Source organism: Haliotis rufescens, unplaced genomic scaffold, assembly GCF_023055435.1.
Source record: "Haliotis rufescens isolate VD_foot unplaced genomic scaffold, xgHalRufe1.0.p SCAF_15, whole genome shotgun sequence".
In the NCBI taxonomy this organism is placed as follows: Eukaryota; Metazoa; Mollusca; class Gastropoda; order Lepetellida; family Haliotidae; genus Haliotis; species Haliotis rufescens.
The window spans coordinates 20,554,671-20,574,929 of record NW_025963835.1 but is presented as its reverse complement, the minus strand read 5'-3'; the positions used below and the strand labels follow the sequence as shown (position 1 = coordinate 20,574,929).

Here is a 20,259-nt window from a genome sequence, read left to right as displayed (position 1 = left end):
AAAGAGGCGACTTTCGGGATCGGGTAGTCAGGCTCGCTGACCTGGTTGATACATGTCATCGTATACCGAATGCGTGGATCGATGCTCATGGTGTCAATCACTGGATTGTCTGGTCCAGACTCGATTATTTACAGACTGCCGTCATATAGCTGGAATATTGCTGAGTGCGGCGTTAAACAACCAACCAAACCAAACCAAACCAAACCAGTAAAAATACTTTCTGATCCCTATCTGGCTCAAGGCCAAGCTCTCAAGCTGTTGGTTCCCGTCTATATCGAGCTGTCTATGTACTCCTTAGAACTATTATAACCTCCAACACTGTACCACTTGAAACCAAACAATGACGTGGGTAGTCGCTCTGTGTCTGGGGCTGTTGTTGCCCCTGGGTCACTCCAAGACAGTCCACATCTACGTCAGCCCCAAGGGCTCAGACGGGAACTCGGGGTAAGCACTCACGTATGTTGTTCTTTGTCAGAAACTGACACAGAGGAACCTAGAGTTTTATAATTACAATGTCAATATCATATTCAAATTCAAATTGTAATTTTAATATGAAATTATGTTTATGTGGCGAGGATGGTTTCGAGGTATAAGCCACAAACAATTGTTGAATATATTTGTTTGTTTGTTTGTTTGTTTGTTTGTTTGATGTTTAACGCCGCACTCAGCAATATTCCAGCTATATGACGGCGGTCTGTAAAATAATCGAGTCTGGACCAGACTATCCAGTGATTGACATCATGAGCATCGATCCACGCAATTGGGATCGATGACATGTATCAACCAAGTCAGCGAGCCTGACCCCCCGATCCCGTTAGTCGCCTTTTACGACAAGCATAGTCGCCTTTTACGGCAAGTATGGGTTGCTGAAGACCAATTCTGCCCCGGATCTTCACGGGTCATGGTCGTAATACAAACCTCAAGATAATATAAATGTCAACGCCAGAGAATAACCAGTCTCGATTATTAGCATCCACTGCATGTAAAGAAGGCAAAATAGTGGTGCATGGATCACTGAGTGAGTGAGTGAGTGAGTGAGTATGGTTTTACGCCGCTTTTAGCAATATTCCAGCAATATCACGGCGGGGGACACCAGAAATGGGCTTCACACATTGTACCCATGTCGGTAATTGAACCCAGGTCTTCGGCGGGACGAGCGAACGCTTTAACCACTAGGCTACCCGACCGCCCCACATGGATCACTGAAAGTCACTGATGATACCAGGTGTCCGCTAGTAGTGCTCCTGCCATGACACAATCAAGTCCTGACCAGACAATCCAGAGATAGTGGGTGGACCAGACAATCCAGAGAAAGGGACCAGACAATCCAGAGATAGTGGACCAGACAATCCATAGATAGTTGACCAGACGATCCAGAGGTGGTGGACCCGACAATCCACAGATAGTGGACCAGACAATCCAGAGATAGTGGACGAAAAATCCAGAGATAGTGGACCAGACATCCCAGAGATAGTGGACCAGACAATCCAGAGATAGTGGACAAGTCAATCCAGAGATAGTGGACCAGACAATCCAGAGATCGTGGACCAGACAATCCAGAGGTGGTGGACCCGACAATCCAGAGATAGTGGACCAGACAATCCAGTGATAGTGGACCAGACAATCCAGAAGTGGTGGACCAGACAATCCAGAGGTGGTGGACCCGACAATCCAGAGATAGTGGACCAAACGATCCGGAGATATACAATCCAGAGATAGAGGACCAGACAATCCATAGATAAAAGACCAGACAATCCAGAGATAGTGGACCAGACAATCCAGAGATAGTGGACCAGACAATCCAGAGATAGTGGACCATACAGTCCAATGACAGAATAACGCCTTTCCTGAAAGGACTGTGCATTTGTCCCTTTCATCAGAAGTGTACATTGTTTGACGAGAAACATAAAATAATTCATATGTGACCATAACCAGATCTACCAATCTAGTGTAAGTGTGAGTGAGTGAGCTAGGTTTAACGCCGCTTTTTAACAATATTCCAGTTATATCGCGGCGTGTCAGCTTAATGTGGGAGTTAAGCCCGAAGTGATGCAGGTATTAGACGTTTACCACTTCAGCACGGGTATTGTGCTGACAAACATAGAAACATAATCGGGGCGAGCCGGGATTCGAACCCACAATCATGGGTTTCTGGCGTGCCCAAGGGAAGCAACCCTGCACAACGAATCGCGGCGCCTCAGACGACTGGGCCACACGTGCCCCCATCTAGTGTAAAGATACTCATCAGTTTAAATGCCAACAAACAAGCCCTCTCCTCATTACATACACCTGTTTAGTACACACCCCACCCCCATCCAGTATCCACTAACTGTGTTAATGTAACCAGGTTGGATGCCTCCCACCCGGTTGCCACCCTGGACAAGGCCAGGCAGTTACTGGACAGCAGTGGGATCAAGGACAACAGTGAGTAGGTTCTGCAGCTCACCTTTCAGAATGTTGTTATCTACACTCATGGACATCAGTGAGTGCCTTCTCCCGTCACGTTCATATTACTATTATCTATACTCATGACAATGTTGTCAACATTTGTTAGTGAGGATAGGTTTTAGATGTTTTCTTTGTTTGGAATGAGATATAAGGATTGATATATACGTGGTGCTAACTTGATTCCTTCCACACCTTCTTATTCCCTATAGCGGTGTACGTGGAGCTGATGGGAGGCTACCACAACCTGCAGTCCACCCTACACTTCACCCACGCCTACTCCCAGCCTGTCACCTTCAGAGCCTACCAGGACCAGGAGGTCCACGTGGTGAGTGGGGGCACACGTGCTGAGTGGGGAGGTCCGCGTGGTGAGTAGAGATACATGTGGGGAGTGGGGAGGTCCGCATGGTGAGTGGGGGTACACGTGCTGAGTGGGGAGGTCTGCGTGGTTATTGGGAGGTCCGCATGGTGAGTAGAGACACACGTGGGGAGTGGGGAGGTCCGCGTGGTGAGTAGAGACACATGTGGGGAGTGGGGAGGTCCGCGTGGTGAGTAGAGACACATGTGGGGAGTGGGGAGGTCCGCGTGGTGAGTAGAGACACATGTGGGGAGTGGGGAGGTCCGCGTGGTGAGTAGAGACACATGTGGGGAGTGGGGAGGTCCGCGTGGTGAGCGGGTACGTCCAGTACATTAATGATGGTCCAAGTATTGCGTGGAGAGGTCCACTGGACGAATGGGGAGGTTTAAGTGGTGACTGGACAAGTTCACTAGACGGGAGGTGGGGAGGTCCAAGTAATGTGTGGGGAGGTCCACGAGAAAGGTGGAGAGGTCAAAGTGATGAGTGAGGAGGTCCACCTGGAAACTGGAGGGTCCAAGTGGCGAGTGGATAGTTTCACGTGGTGATTGGTGGGGCACATGTAATGAGTGTGGAGATTCATGTGGTGAGTAGGCAGGTCCGAGTGGTGAGTAGGCAGATCAGAGGGGGGAGTGTCCACATAGCTATTATAGACGTCCTTAACCTAACGCTATATTAGTTACCCAGGTTAGCGGTTGCAGATTCAAGGTTTAATGAACAAATTAACATTATCAATTACAATTTTCAGAATCAAAGTTAACAAAACAGTTTCCCTTCACCAAACACCAAACATGATGAACAATCAACAATAATACCTACGGTACATTTATGTAAATTAATAACGTTGTATAATAACACCAATAACAAACATAACTCAATAAGGATTTTTTCAAAAATACTACCTGTTATGATGTCACCAGACAGGAGGCAAGCAGATCCCAGCAAACCTGTTTACCCACGTGACAGACAGCAACGTGCTGAATATGCTGCCATCAAATTCAAGGTCAAAGGTAAATATACCTGTCTAGCCATGTCCGTTTACGTACTGATCATAACCATTGTGGCATTTTGTACTTAGAACTGATTATCTCAGTGAGCTGGATGCTGAAAATTATCAGCAGCATTTATATGACGCTGTATGATAGACGCTGTCAGGAAAGTGGTTACGTAAGTACATAGACCATGTTTTTTTCTGAACAGAGGAGACATTTAATGTTTAGGACTCACAACGAATAGTGAGCATGTGTGTGTGTCTGTGTGAAATCTGACGCAAAATGTTTTTGCCAGATGTGGTTGAAACAAATTTTGCTCTTCGTTAAGTCAAACAAACGGAGGGACAATATGTTCACAGTAATCCCAGTTGAGTTGCGACCTATTTGCTAAGATCAACTCGACGTGGCTTCTGGTGGAAACTGTGTTGGTTTTTAAGCCTCAACCTGTGGGTTAAATAACGACATTCCCTGGAATTTCAACAGACATTGAATTTACACAGCACTGTATAATTGTAATAGCGTTCAAACTTCAGTTATGTGTCACTTACTTAACTTAACTTAACTTAATTCGGAAGGTCTGATTAACTGGTATGTGGTACTCTGCTCAAGTTCCTCTATTCTATTTCAGGTGATGCAGTTGCACCTACCTAGTGCAGGCGTCACCGACTACGGCAAGATGTCCAACTTTGGCTTCTACCGTTCCAGGACCTCTTGGCTGGAAATCTTCATCAACGGGGAGCCAGCCAGATTGGCCCAGTACCCTAATGAGGTAGGAAGGAAGAGCCACATTGGCCCAGTACCCTAATGAGGTAGGAAGGTAGAGCCAGATTGGCCCAGTACCCTAATGAGGTAGGAAGGGACAGCCACATTGGCCCAGTACCCTAATGAGGTAGGAAGGTAGAGCCACATTGGCCCAGTACCCTAATGAGGTAGGAAGGTAGAGCCAGATTGGCCAAGTACCCTAATGAGGTAGGAAGGTAGAGCCACATAGGCCCAGTACCCTAATGAGGTAGGAAGGTAGAGCCAGATTGGCCCAGTACTCTAATTAGGAAGGAAGGTAGAGCCAGATTGGCCCAGTACCCTAATGAGGTGGGAAGGTAGAGCCACATAGGCCCAGTACCCTAATGAGGAAGGAAGGTAGAGCCAGATTGGCCCAGTACCCTAATGAGGAAGGAAGGTAGAGCCAGATTGGCCCAGTACCCTAATGAGGTAGGAAGGGAGAGCCACATTGGCCCAGTACCCTAATGAGGTAGGAAGGGAGAGCCACATTGGCCCAGTACCCTAATGAGGTAGGAAGGGAGAGCCACATTGGCCCAGTACCCTAATGAGGTAGGAACGGACAAACAGCTAGGCTGGCCCAGTACCCTAATGAGGTAGGAAGTGGGATACGAATGGCACAGTACCCAAATTAGGTAGGAAGGTAGAGCCACATTGGCCAAGTACCCTAATGAGGTAGGAAGGTAGAGCCACATTGGCCCAGTACCCTAATGAGGTAGGAAGGTAGAGCCAGATTGACCAAGTACCCTAATGAGGTAGGAAGGTAGAGCCACATTGGCCCAGTACCCTAATGAGGTAGGAAGGTAGAGCCAGATTGACCAAGTACCCTAATGAGGTAGGAAGGGAGAGCCAGATTGACCCAGTACCCTAATGAGGTAGGAACGGACAAACAGCTAGGCTGGCCCAGTACCCTAATGAGGTAGGAAGTGGGATACGAATGGCACAGTACCCTAATGAGGTAGGAAGGTAGAGCCAGATTGACCCAGTACCCCTAATGAGGTAGAAAGCTGGATACGAATGGCACAGTACCCTAATGAGGTAGGAAGGTAGAGCCAGATTGGCCCAGTACCCAAATGAGGTAGGAAGGGATAAACAGCTAGGGGGGCCCACTACCCTAATAATGTAAGACGGGAGGGCCAGATTTGGCCCGTTACACTAATGAGGTAGAAACGGGGAGAAGAATGTCACACTACCCTAATGAGGTAGGAAGGAGGAGCTAAACTGCTGGGCAAAAGAAAGTATCCACCCATGTTTAATGGTGACCAAAAAGGAAACAGACAAGAAATGGTAAATCGACGGTTATGTATTTGACACGGGTATCATTGGCGATAGTGCATGCATCCTATCAATGAGTATCTCACCACAGTTAGGATTACAGTGGAGTGTGAATTGTCAAGTTATACGTTCTTTTGCCCAGCAGTCTGTATTGGCCAAGTACCGTATAAGGAAGGAAGAACAAGACAGCAAGACTTGGTCCAGTACCAATATTAGAGAAAGAGCGATGAAACAGTTTGATCCAGTTCCCTACTGAGTATGAGTGAGTGAGTGAGTATGGTTTTACGCCACTTTTAGCAATATTCCAGCAATATCACGGCGGGGGACACCAGAAATGGGCTTCACACATTGTACCCATGTCGGGAAATCGAACCCGGGTCTTCGGCGTGACGAGCGAACGCTTTAACCACTAGGCTACCCGACCGCCCCTACTGAGTATGAGATCCAGAGAGAGATGAAACAGTTTGATCATTGACAAGTTCCCTACTGAGTATGTGATCCAGATCGGCGTAGGATCCTATAAAACGCATGCCCCCTGTATCCATATCAATTGTCACAACACATTGAAGGAAAAACATGCTCAATGACAACAATGCCATTTAAAGTCTATATACATAAAGAAGCAGGATGAAAGTTTTTGATTCATGTTTGAATTTCTAAAATATGTTTTGCGTGCAGGGGATATTTTCAGGATTGTTGAAGACTTTGATAAATCTTAGCTTGAAAAGCTAGTTTCGACAATTAAGGTGAAACATGTAGCATGAACCGTATGGTATCTACCCTGAAGCAGTTTAAATCGTATCGCTAGTAATGCACATATAAATATTGAATGCTTTGATATGCACACCTCGAAATTAAACATTGAACATAGTTTCTCGGGCAATAACTCAAAATGTACGGGACACATTCTTATGTCTTTCAGAAATTCCTGAACGTCGACTCTGTTCCTGGTGGCAGGCGTGGCAAGGTCTTCACCTACAGCACGTCCGAAGACTCCAGATGGGTGCACGAGAAGGAACCATGGGCTTACGGCTTCTGGTAACCTACAGAAATACTTATAAAGCAATAATGGGCAAACTAAAAGACAAATGTGTTTTGGAGTCAATGTAGTTATGGATAAAATTTAAATTCCGTTATTGCGAGTCCGGACTGGATGTGAATTGGATAGGATAGGATTAGATGGGCTGTGGTCAAATTGAGTCTCGGGTGAGGCACTGCTATGACATGTCAAAGTGAGTGAGTGTGTGAGTGAGTGAGTGAGTTGGGTTTAACGCCGCTTTTAACAGTATTCCAGTTATATCGCGGCGTGTCAGCTTAAAGTGGGAGGAAAGCCCCAAGTGATGCAGGTCTGAGACGTTTACCACTTTAGTGAAACCCACGATCACGGGTATGGTGCTGACAAAACTAGAAACCTAATCGGGGCGAACCGGGATTCGAACCAACAACCATAGGTTTCTGGCTTGCACAAGAGACGCAACTCTGCACAGCGAATCGCGGCGCCTTAGGCGACTGGGCCCCCCGTGCCCCCCACATGTCAAAGAATGGGCCAGTGCTTGATAAGACGTGTTCCGTTGCGTTGCGTTGTGTGCGTTGTGTAACATTTTCAAAGTTAAACGAATTTACAACCTCAAATGAATTCACCGAAGTATAAAGTGTTATATCTCAGTAGATAGAATAACCAATGTTGCTGTTTGTACAGGTATTACAGCTGGGCGGACGATGCTGCCAGTATCAGCCACATCGACACACACAAACATCAGATCACACTGGCAACTGACACACACTATGGACTCAGAGTAGGTCAGTAGAGTTGAGATCTGGGACGTTTTAATCCTCGGCGCATTATTATATATTTTGTCCTTCAATCAAAATGTTCGGTGAGTGACATCTCCCTGACATGTCTGTCAGTTTTGTAAATCTCCAGGTAGCCCTCAGTTGCCTTCAAAGATAAAGCGTACTGTTCCATATTTGTCTCTCAGTGGTGGTTGAGCAGGCTAATGGTCACTGCCTGTGCGTTTTAAACAGAAGATCTATGTTCTGATTTCTTCATTTTCATTCGGGGGGAAATAGCATGTCTGTATGTCCTTGATGCCTCCCAACTGAAACTTTAAAGTTTCTATGGACAGATGGAACACTCTTAATCTATTCATGCACGACTTAGAAAGATTTAGACATCATCAGAGTTGTATTTTTGTTTCAGAAACAGAACTAAAGTGAATGTTTAAATGTTTGTAAGTCAGCTAGTGAACTGAACTTTGCCTTATATAAACTAAGTATATGTGTTGATTTACTTGTTTTACTGTTCCCCTCAGAAAAAGATATTATTACAATGATACTGATCAGATCAAGGGTTTGGTCTTCGCTCTTAACATACACCATATCCAAAACATCATGTCTATCTATAAGATATAGTGGGCAGATAGATATAATGGACATAGGGGACGCAAATTCAGTCCAAAATATTCTTCAGAATAGTTCCACCTGTCACTTTTAATATTGTGGACTCATAATTATTTTTTGTACAATTCTACTGGCTCATTCCTGGACTTAGACATAAAGAAATATTCCGATTATGTCCAGGTCATTACAACCCTGCCCATCTGGCCTATGCTGACAATCAGGGTGGTTACTTCCGGGTATTCAACATGCTCTCAGAGCTGGATCAGCCGGTGAGAAAAAACTTCCTCTTTCCCTTCCTCCCCCTACGCGAGCCTCTATTGAAAATATTGTTTATTGTAACTTACAGCAGCCAGTCATATATAGATCCTTTAGTCTTGACGCACTCGATGTAGGAAAACACCTTTTTCAAGTGATTGTCCGAAATCATTATCTCGTCAAATTATGCCTCGTATTATCCTCCTCTACAGGGAGAGTACTATCTGGACCGATCCAATGGCAACCTGTACATATGGCCCAACACAAGGACCGGCACCTTGGCCTCCTCTGACATCATCACCGTGTCCCTCATCAACGACTGCATCAGGTACGTGTTTCTTTATCAGTCTTACAACAATTATGAAAAGGTTGTGAAACAGTCTCAAAACAATAAACACGCTCAAAACAGTATCCAATGGCAGAAGAAATAGCAATAAAATTCAACTTTTCTTAATCCAATAGTCATGAATTAATTATCAGTGCAGACTTAAATATGAAGAAACGTTGTACATTATGGTTGGTTGGTTTGTGTTTTATGCCGCACTCAGCAATATTCTAGCTATATGACGGCGGTCTGTAAATTATCGAGTCTGGACAAGACAATCATGGGTTGCTGAAGACCTACTCTACCCCGGATCTTCACGGGTCTGTATTTTATTGAGCAAATACTGATTTCATTCATATAATAATGACGAATAATGCATCCATATAAGTTTAATCTCTAATTTGCCATTTACACCTCATGGAATCTCTTTCAGCAAATTTTCGATATTCGTAAGTTTTCGATTTGATTCGATTTTCAATCCAGCTCGATCAAGAATGTCAAAATGTCAATATACCACGTTTATCTTCCTTCTCTCGCAGCATGGCTCAAGGAGTGGGAAACCTCAATTTCGAGGGGTTTACTTTGGAGGCGTGTCGCCACGAGGGCATCACGGGAAGCAATCTACACAACATCCACGTTCAGAACATGGAAATAAAGAATATGGGTGAGACATTACAGCGAGTATAAGTGAATATATATGTATAATGACAATACCCGAGTCAACTCAAACATCCAGCATACTCGCATAATGTTACTGAAACTTGGTACTTGGTTTCTGTCCTTTTGCCTATATCGTCTTTATTCTACTTCATTAACTTTCTTTTCTTTTCACGTTTTACATCCTCAGGTTCGTATGGCGTCCATTTTCCCGGAAGTAGCCATGTCACAGTATCCCGGTGTGACGTCCATTACACCAACGGAGGCGTCGCCGTCAGCGGTAACTATACAACTCAAAATAGTAAAATATCCAAACTCTTAAGGGGGTGGTGAGTTAGCCTCGTGGTCAGACAAGCGCATCACGTCGGAGAGCCGGGTTCGATTCCAACATGGGTAAAATGTGTGACGTCTATTTCTGGCGCCCCTGCATGACACTGCTAGAATTCTACTAACAGCGGCAAAAAAAAATACTCGTTTAATTCTTTATTATCTATATAAACTTAAATATGTCGTAGGATGTAGGACCCGTGAAGATCCGGGGTAGAATAGGTCTTCAGCAACCCATGCTTGCCATAAAAGGCGACTATGCTTGTCGTAAAAGGCGACTAACGGGATCGGGTGGTCAGGCTCGCTGACTTGGTTGATACATGTCATCGATCCCAATTGGGGGATCTATTAGAGGAATTTCAGTATCACTGTGAACATATTCCTTTGTTTTGTATACAGGTGGAGATCGGAAGAAGTTAACGCCCTCTGGCAACGTGGTCGAAGACAATCATATTTGGAAGTTTGCCCGTGTCGGGGGCGTTGGTTACAACGCGGTTTCTATCGGCGGCGTTGGCAACGTGGTCCGTTACAACCACCTGCACGACGGCCAATACACAGGATTGATGTGGGGGGTATGTCTATCGGCATCATCAAAATCTTGTTTGCGTGTATCAAAAACAACCTCGCAAATGATCTTTCACTTGAAACCCTACATTAAACCTTCTAAAGGCAATAGGTCCGTGAAGATCCGGAGTAGAATAGGTCTTCAGCAACCCATGCTTGCCGTAAATGGTGACTATGCTTGTCGTAAAAGACGACTAACGGGATCGGATGGTCAGACTCGCTGACTTGGTTGATGTATGTCATCAATCCCAATTGCGTGGATCGATGTTCATGATATTAATCACTGGATTGTCTGGTCCATGTTGGATTATTCACAGACCGCCGTCATATAGCTGGAATATTGCTGAGTGCGGCGTTAAACAACAAACCAACCAACCAACCAACCACTCGTCGCTGTAACCAACAAAAAAGAAGTGAGCAAAGCTCACATACCCCCGTTATCCCCGCTGGTCAACAACAAATAGTAAATAAACTCAAACATCCAGCATACTCGCATAATGTTACTGAAACTTGGTACTTGGTTTCTGTCCTTTTGCCTATATCGTCTTTATTCTACTTCATTAACTTTCTTTTCTTTTCACGTTTTACATCCTCAGGTTCGTATGATTGGTTGATGTATGTCATCAATCCCAATTGCGCGGATCGATGTTCATGATATTAATCACTGGATTGTCTGGTCCATGTTGGATTATTCACCGCCGTCATATAGCTGGAATATTGCTGAGTGCGGCGTTAAACAACAAACCAACCAACCAACCAACCACTCGTCGCTGTAACCAACAAAAAAGAAGTGAGCAAAGCTCACATACTCCCGTTATCCCCGCTGGTCAACAACAAATAGTAAATAGTTTGTTAATTAATGAAATATTTCATATTTCTAACTGATTTTAACTTGAATGTTTTAAAAACTAAGTTCCAGTGACAATCACCCATGCTACCAGTGTTCACTACGAGGAAGTAGATCACCATGAACACCTTTGAATAAAAATTTGATTGAGGAGTTACATAAGAAGAATTATCAAAAGGACCAAAACTTGTTGATATAAAACCACATTAAGAAATGGAAAAAAATATCATATAAGAAAATCAATAAATTAATCATTTCCATCTAGCCTTAACAGATATGGTAAAGAATTCATAAATTCAAACTAACACAAAGCACAGATACTTATGACGATCTACATGTGTGGAAACAATTTTGGAAAATATATCAGCCACACAAAACCAGTCATCAAAATTTCTAAATTCCATCATGTTTCCATGACAGCAAAAGAGAAAACTTTCAGAATCTTATAGAAGATAAAAAAACAATCATAGTGGTTAATGTAGCAAGTTTGCTGAATCTAAAGTACATAATATTGTAAACATGGATCGTACAAAAACTCTACCAAAAATTTATGTTTCACCATGATTCCATGGAAACGACAAAAATTAAAAAATTCAGAATCTTCAAACTAGCAAAAGGCACAAGTACTCATTGCGGTAAATGTGTGTAGCACGTTTGGTGAAGCTAGGGTGCATGGTTAAAAAGTTATGGGCCGTACAAAACACCCAAACAAAAAGTTTAAGTTTCTAATGTTTCCATGGGAACGGCAAAAATTAAATAATTCAGAATCTTCAAACTAGCAAACAGCACAAGTACTCACTGCGGTAAATGTGTGTAGAAAGTTTGGTGAAGCTAGGGTGCATAGTTAAAAAGTTATGGGCCGTACAAAACACCCAGCCTAAAAGTTTAAGTTTCTTAATGTTTCCATGGAAACGGCAAAAATTAAAAAGTTCAGAATCTTCAAACTAGCAAAAGGCACAAGTACTCATTGCGGTAAATGTGTGTAGCACCTTTGGCGAAGCTAGGGTGCATGGTTAAAAAGTTATGGGCCGTACAAAAAACCGAAACAAAAAGTTTAAGTTTCTAAATAAATGTTTCCATGGAAACGGCAAAAATTAAAAAATTCAGAATCTTCAAACTAGCAAACGGCAGAAGTACTCACTGTGTTTAATGTGTGTAGAAAGTTTGGTGAAGCTAGGGTGCATGGTTAAAAAGTTATGGGCCGTACAAAAGCTCGGACGGAAGGACGGACAGCGGAACGCTACATACCCCCGATTTACTTCGTAAACGGGGTTATAAAAAGCATACACGATTCGCTACTTTTAACAGAGATTTCGTATGATTATGGAAAAAGTTCTATCTCTTTCATCTCACTGCCACAAAACACGATGTGGTATGTGTCTAGAGTCAGTGTGATTAATGAGGGACTATGCTCAACAATTATCAAACATGTTTTCGTCTTGATCTAGACATTGTCGTAAGTTTCTGTGCAGATATTGTAATCATTAATTGCTCCGCTCACACACGGTGCATCGTAGGTGGCAGTTTATAAACTAGGTTCTGGTTGCCAGGGTAACGACAACATGATGGAGTACAACCACATTCACCATATGTGTGCGAACAGCACTGATTGTGGTGCAGTGCATTCTGGCAGAGACTGGGCCGCAGTGAGTAACACAATACATCTCTTACATATGACAAATTGTTTTTGTTTTTTTCAAATGAGAAAGTAATTGCCACCCAAATATTCTAATTATTACCTTGTATGCCTGTAAAGAATTTCTATATTTTTTCGTGTCTCCTGATTACCCGGGTGTAATCCCTGAGCACCAAAACATGAGGGTCGTGGTTAGCAGGTTTTTTCACAACGACATTTCCATGAATCTCTTTTCATGATAATGATGTAACTGAAAAAAACCATGGTTGCGCTTATACGATTTTATCTGCAGCGTGGCAACGTGATACGATACAACTACATCCACAACGTTGTGAAGAACATGCCGGGGGCAGAGAACAGAGGCATCATGCTGGACGACCAGTACTCCAGCGTCACCATCGAGCACAACGTCTTCTTCCAGGTAGACATTTATCATTCATTCATGCTACTACTACTACTACTATTACTACTACTACTACTACTACTACTTTGTTTTGTGCACTTTTGCACACATTTATTTGTTTGATGATCCGTGAAGCATATCAAGACCCATGATGAAAACAAGGCATTCCACAGTTTTCTGAAAAGAGCCTAGGATGTTGGACATAATCTCAATGTCAGTGTTTATCAAGTTGATAGTTCTGTACTGCTGGACGGTACAGAAATGAGTGTCAACCAAGCGAAGTGCCATATGAAATGGGCCCAGACTCAGTTTTTTCCAGGAGAGGCTATCTGAACCACCACTGCATCGAGTTTATGTGCAGTGTGTTGAGAAGGTCAGCAACCCTGAAGAGTCCTTCGCTTGGTAGAGGTCGACTGGCCTGAAAAGTGACACAAAACGCTTTCTGTTTGCTGCTCAGGACCAGTCACTTCCCACTCGAAACCGTCAATGTGTGATTTTGCATCAAAATGGAAATATGAAATTTAGATTGTGTAATGAATTTAATGAGACTGTCCAACACATGGTCAGTGGATGCCCAGCTTTGGCACAAACACAGTTTCTTAAGCGACATGATGGAGTGGCTCGATCATTTTATTACCGTCTCCGTCATGCTTGTGGTTTTGAAACAGAGGTCCATCCATGGTACGATCCAGAATATGTAGAGGGCGTCATGGAAAATGTTAATACAAAATTCTTTGGAATAGGCCCGTTTACAGCCTCAGACGTATCCAGGCCAACAAACCCGCTCATCTTGTCCTTTTTTGATAAATCCAATGAAATCATTATATGCTCTTCAAAAAAAGAAACTTGACATAGATGTAAAACCACTTTTTGCCAAATATCAAAAATAATTTCATTAAATGAGAACCAAATAAGTCAAACAGAAAGAGGATGTGTCTATAATTCGCGAAAACACATGCAAAGCACATAAACATAGCGCAGTTTTACAGCTTCATCCAAACGCAACCGCCTGTAAAAAAACGTGCAGCACAGGATCCTGCATTTAGGCATGCAGGCCCCCCTGCTGAATGGGTATAAAAATCCACATCAACGGCTGTTCATACAGTCCTTAAAACGGCAGTAGAGGCGGTGACAGAATGCCAAGACTGAATGCAGCTCAACGGAACAACGCCATTGGGAGATTACAAGCTGGAGCAACTCAGCAAGAAGTGGCCAGGCACTTTGGCGTATCCAGACAGATAATCTCCGCACTGTGGACCCGATACAACAACACCAACATAGTTGACGACAGACCAAGGGTGACAACCCAAGCACAAGATCAATACATCCGGCTGCGACACCTCCGAGACCGCACTACCACAGCCACGTGTACAACCACACAGATCCCGGGGTACGCAGAATATCAGATCAAACGGTACGCAACAGACTGAGGGAGGCTGGACTTTTTGCACGAAGATCTGTTCGACGTCATGTATTGACACCACGTAATCTGGCGGACCGTCTCCTTTGGTGCCAAAAGAGGTATAGATGGGCACGTGCAAGGTGGAGAAATGTACTGGTTCCTGATGAGTCCCGTTTCCTACTCACTCGTGCTGATGGGCGCGCACGAGTCTACAGACGTCAGGGTGAACGTTACGCCCCCCACTGTGTGCAGCAGGTTGTCCCATTTGGCGGCGGGAGTGTCACGGTGGTAGGACGCCTGCATGTGGCAGGTGCATTGACAGGTGTGCGTTACAGAGACTTGATCCTACAGCCTTACGTTCTTCCTCACGTCAACGTTCATGGCGGACAGTTCCAGCAGGACAACGCTCGACCGCATATTGCACGTGTTTGTCAGGACTTCTTACAGCACAACAACATCCAGACATTACCTTGGCCAGCCCGGTCACCAGATTTGTCCCCGATTGAGCATCTGTGAGACGAGTTGGATCGATGCGTTCGCAGAAGGAATCCACCGCCCCAAACACTTCCGGCGCTTCTTGATGCACTTCAGCATGAATGGCAACACATCCAACAGCGTGTTATTGACAACTTGATTGCATCTATGGGTCATCGGTGTCAAGCGGTGATTGATGCACGTGGTGGGCACAACCGATACATTTTCTGTACCACTGTGACATTAACTGTATCGTGTACGTGTGTCTGTCTAGGTGACACGATTAATGTTTTGAACATTGTGTACATTGATCTTCAAACAGTGTTTCAATTATGGTTTCTGTGTCCTATTTTGAAACAATCGCATTATATTACATTTTGAAAGTCAGTGTCAAGTTCCTTTTTTTGAAGAGTATATTATTGGATTTTCTGTCCCTTTTGACACCAATGTCATTGACAAGATTCAGGCATATCATGGCTGACCTGTCGAAATTTCACGCTTGCATCCCAAGTACCAAGTTGTCCGACACCCCATTGTTCTTGGTGCCTGAAGTTTTCGTACCGCCTAATCTGTGGAATACAACCCTTCTGACAATCTGCAGAAGGCTGCAGTGTTGGGGAGTCTTCACATTCTCCGAAGAGTTCTGGGTGGGTTCGACGAGGCAGCGCTTCCTGAGAGAAGTTCCATTCGCTGTCTTGGCTGGATGACCCAAACCTTCTTTCCTCCTTTTTCATTTTAATCTGTAAATAATAATAATAATAATAATAAACAAAACATTTCATTTCATTATAGAACCAATACCACGTCAACATTGGGGGTGGCCGTGACAACATCATACGCTACAACGTCTTCTACGATGCCGTCAACTACCCCATCAACGTGGACGGCCGTGGTCTCAATCACAATAGCAACCAGGCGACGCTCTTTAACACTATAAAGGTAATGATAGCAATGTCCCTTCACATCCCACATCATGACGAGGTCGTTTAACGACGATGTCGTATTGGCCACAGCCGTTTTACACACGAATATCTGCTTAAGACAGATGAGGACGAACCTCCTAAGTGTATCCCTTGTGATGAAAGGTTCACCGTCAAGCATATATTGCTTGACTGTGTGGACTTTGCAATCGCAAGGGATTCACATTATCCAAGCGTAATTCTTAAAGATATATTTTCCCGTGTCAGCAGACATCTTATTATCAGCTATTTGAAAGAAATAGGTCTCCGTAATAATTTTTAAATATGTATGTGAATAAATAAATGCTTGTTTTTCAATTTGGTGTGATGCTATTAGCAACTGACATTATTGAAGGCTCTGTCCAGGGGGTTAACGTAGCGTAAAAATAGTGTCCCCCTGTGTGACACGTCATCCTATTATAATCGATGTCAACCAGTATGTTTTAATATTGGCTACTATTGTGCACAACCACCAGTAGCTAAAGTGATGACGTAAATCCTGCTGGGGTATCATGCAGGAAGCCGAGGTACTGTAAGCCTCCATGAGGTGACCAAGCTTTGGTTACTGGTCACCTATAGCCCGTGTTTTAAAACTGTATTATATTGTTATGCTCAAATATGTTTCATAAATTGTTTTAAGAAATAGTATGCATAGGTCTTCAGCAACCCATGCTTGCCGTAAAAGACGACTATGCATGTCGTAAAAGGCGACTAACGGGATCAGGTCATCATGCTCGCTGACTTTGTTGATGCATGTCATCGTATCCAAATTGCGTGGATCGATGCTCATGATGTCAATCACTGGATTGTCTGGTCCAGACTCGATTATTAACAGACCGCCGTCATATAGCTGGAATATTGCTGAGTGCGGCGTAAAACAACAAACCATCATCAAACAACCAAAGAGAAGTCGCGGATCTCAGACTTGGTCTTTCAGTCCTATCCCTACACAAGCAAGCCGTGGTCAGACAAGTACCCCAAACTGGCCTCCATCAAGTCCAATCAACCTATGGCACCTATGGGTAAGAAAGAAACCCTCATTGATGAGGTATTACTCCTACTTTATCCCTGGTCATTCCAATAATGTGTCATGCTAATGATTGTATATATAGAATTGTTTTCTTTTCCCTAGCCACAGCGATAACCATCCACTTAACGTTTCAAAGATACAAATTTATTTGACTTTGTCATTGTCAGTTACATACAATTTTGTTGCTCATAATCTCATTTGTTCAGATAATTATGCAAAATTGTTCATAACCTTGGCACTTATTCCTACTGGAACCCAACTTAACTAACTATTGTCTCTAATGAATAGAATTAAACATAAGGCTTATTTTCATCAAAAGCATTTAAAAGAATCCACTCTCTGAATAACTCTGTTGTTGGGTTGGGAGAGTGAGAAATGATGGACTTATTTACCTACATCTTTATTATTACATCTAAGAATATCTAGCTATCTGATTAAATCATTCTTGTAAAAAAAAGCACACGGTCGGCTAGCCTATACGGACATCATGACGTCATCCACTTGTCACGTCATCATTGATCCTGTTTATATTTTGAGTGAGTGAGTGAGTTGGGTTTAACGCCGCTTTTAACAGTATTCCAGTCATATCGCGGCGTGTCAGCTTAATGTGGGAGGAAAGCCCGAAGTGATGCAGGCCTCAGACGTTTACCACTTCGGTGAAACCCACGAGCACGGGTGTAACAAAACATATTTCACCGAAAATAAGTCTCTCTACTTATGAACAAAAATGATAAATTCGTTACATGTGTCACAAGCGGGGGGTGTCAGGTTTTACAATGTTTGTTTGTCTGTTTGTTTGCTGTTTAACGCCGCACTCATCAGTATTCCAGCTATATGGCGGCGGTCTGAAAGTAATCGAGTCTGGACCAGTGATTGAGCATCGATCTACGCAACTGGGACACGATGATATGCCTCAATCAAGTCAGCGAGCCTGACCATCCGATCCCGTTTGTCGCTTCTTACAATCACAGTCGCCTTTAACGGCAAGTGTGGGTTTCAGAAGACCTCCTCTTCCCCCTCTTTACGAGTTGTCACGTGGGGTACAAGCCCAAGTGACACTCATAGTGTGCAGCGGACAAAATACCCAGGTTCGATTCTGCTGACGACCACAATTTGCGAAGCCCAGTCTTGGGTGTCCCTAAAATATTTGAATTCTGTTAAATGCGTCGTGTAACCTCACTCACTCACTCACTGTGTCTCTTGCATCAAGGCAATCAGATCTACGATAACGCCTACTACAACAAGCGTGGACCGAATGTCGTTGAATACCATGGCTCTGGTCTTGACAAGAAGGAATACTTTGACATTCATGATAACTTCAAGGTAAGCCCTCGTCTTTGTTGTACATCAGAAAATGTACCAATTGCAGATATATAAAGTGATCCTGTATAATTATCCTTAATTTGCTTCATTTTTTGGCATTGTTCAATATTAATGACACTGATTTTGATTCAAGGCCAATCCTGCTGATTTTTGGTCGCCTCGTGAATATGACTTCCGGTTCCGGTGTTCAGCAGATTCCTGGGCCAGACAAAAGTCAGTTCCCCAGCCTATCGATATAGATGATGTAGGACCACGCCAACCAACGGGACCTAGATATATGCAGAAAGGTAGTGAGAGTGTGACCCGTTTCAACGTATGCTGTCAAATTAGAAATATTTGGTATAACACAGTTATACCTGTTCTCTTCCTATTTATTACAAACACTATGAGACGAGTGAATATCCGGGTTAGAATAGTTCTTCAGCAACCCATGTTTGTCGTAAGAGGCGACTATGCTTGCCGTAAAAGGCGACTAACGGAATCGAGTAGTCAGGCTCGCTGACTTGGTTGATGCATGTCATCGATCCCAATGGACCGATGCTCATGATGTCAATCACTGGATTGTCTGGTCCAGATTTGATTATTTACAGACCGTCGTCATATGGCTGGAATATTGCTGAATGCGGCGTTAAACAACAAACAAACACTATGACCATCAAAGAAAACGTGAAACTTGCTCATTTGAGGACATTTGAAATATTCTATGCTGGGTTGTTGCTTTTTTTTCACAAAAAATCTTTTCGTCACTTTATGCTTCAAAAGGTAATTTAAGCTCTATTGTCTTTTCCCCTCACCCTTGAACACCCGGGGTAGAATAGGTCTTCAGCAACCCTTGCTTGTCGTAAAAGGCGACTATGCTTGTCGTAAAAGGCGACTAACGGGATCGGGTGGTCAGGCTCGCTGACTTGGTTGATGCATGTCATCGATCCCAATTGCGTGGATTGATGTTCATGATGTCAATCACTTGTGTGCTCCAGACTCGATTATTTACAGACCGCCGTCATACAGCTGGAATATTGCTGAGTGCGGCGTAAAACAACAAACCAAACCAAACCAAATCATATAAGACCCACATTTGTCATTCATATTGCTGTTCACAGAAAGAACATTTTTGCTAACTTGTTGAACGGTTGTATTACAGCTATCCCACAGCATCACAGCACGTCACATCCGGCTTCATGCGACGGATCTATCATTGGATAATGCCCACCTAGGTCTTTACAAAAAAATGGTACAAGACGACGTGCGTGTTTGTAATAATGTGAATAAAGCTTCAGACATACTGTTGGTTGGTTAGTTTGTTAACGCCGCACTCAGCAATATTCCAGCTATATGACGGCGGTCTGTAAATAATAGAGATAATTGATAAAAGCGATATAACATATTCATAAGCATTTTTGATTAGCGACTTACGATTCCGACTGTGGCATGATGTTTATGATTTACTACGAAATTGTGAGTGAGTGAGTATGATTTACATTGCTTTTAGCAATATTCCAACACTATCACGGCGGGGGCACCAAAAATGGGCTTCATACATTGTACCCGTGTCGGAAATCTTAACACGGGTCATCGGCGTGACGAGAGAACGCTTTAACCACGAGGCTACCCGACTGCCCCACTATTAAATAGGGATGATACCAGGTGTTCGCGTAAAGGTGATACTGTCCCGCCGTCACAAACACATGCAAAGGCAATTAAATGTTCACCTAAAAAACGGGAACATGTTACCATAAAACTTTTGGAAAACTTTGATGAACCCTTGAATGTTGTAACCTTGATCAGGTAGAAGAAGCATGCTCGATTTTACCTC

General features: G+C 43.5%; 1 protein-coding gene across 1 annotated transcript; it reads left to right on the top strand.

Annotated features, from left to right (window-relative positions):
- The first annotated feature begins 281 nt into the window (after window positions 1-281).
- On the top strand, window positions 282-19,728 carry LOC124135174. The gene is made up of 19 exons (XM_046500404.2): window positions 282-444; window positions 2,348-2,424; window positions 2,658-2,773; window positions 3,721-3,810; window positions 4,421-4,561; window positions 6,767-6,882; window positions 7,544-7,644; window positions 8,425-8,513; window positions 8,712-8,827; window positions 9,364-9,488; window positions 9,672-9,761; window positions 10,208-10,380; window positions 12,770-12,865; window positions 13,148-13,276; window positions 15,927-16,073; window positions 17,031-17,115; window positions 18,334-18,446; window positions 18,580-18,733; window positions 19,588-19,728. Exons 1-19 carry the CDS (start codon window positions 341-343, stop codon window positions 19,647-19,649), a joined length of 2,124 nt encoding a protein of 707 aa, XP_046356360.2. The 5' UTR covers window positions 282-340; the 3' UTR covers window positions 19,650-19,728.
- The last annotated feature ends 531 nt before the right edge of the window (window positions 19,729-20,259 follow it).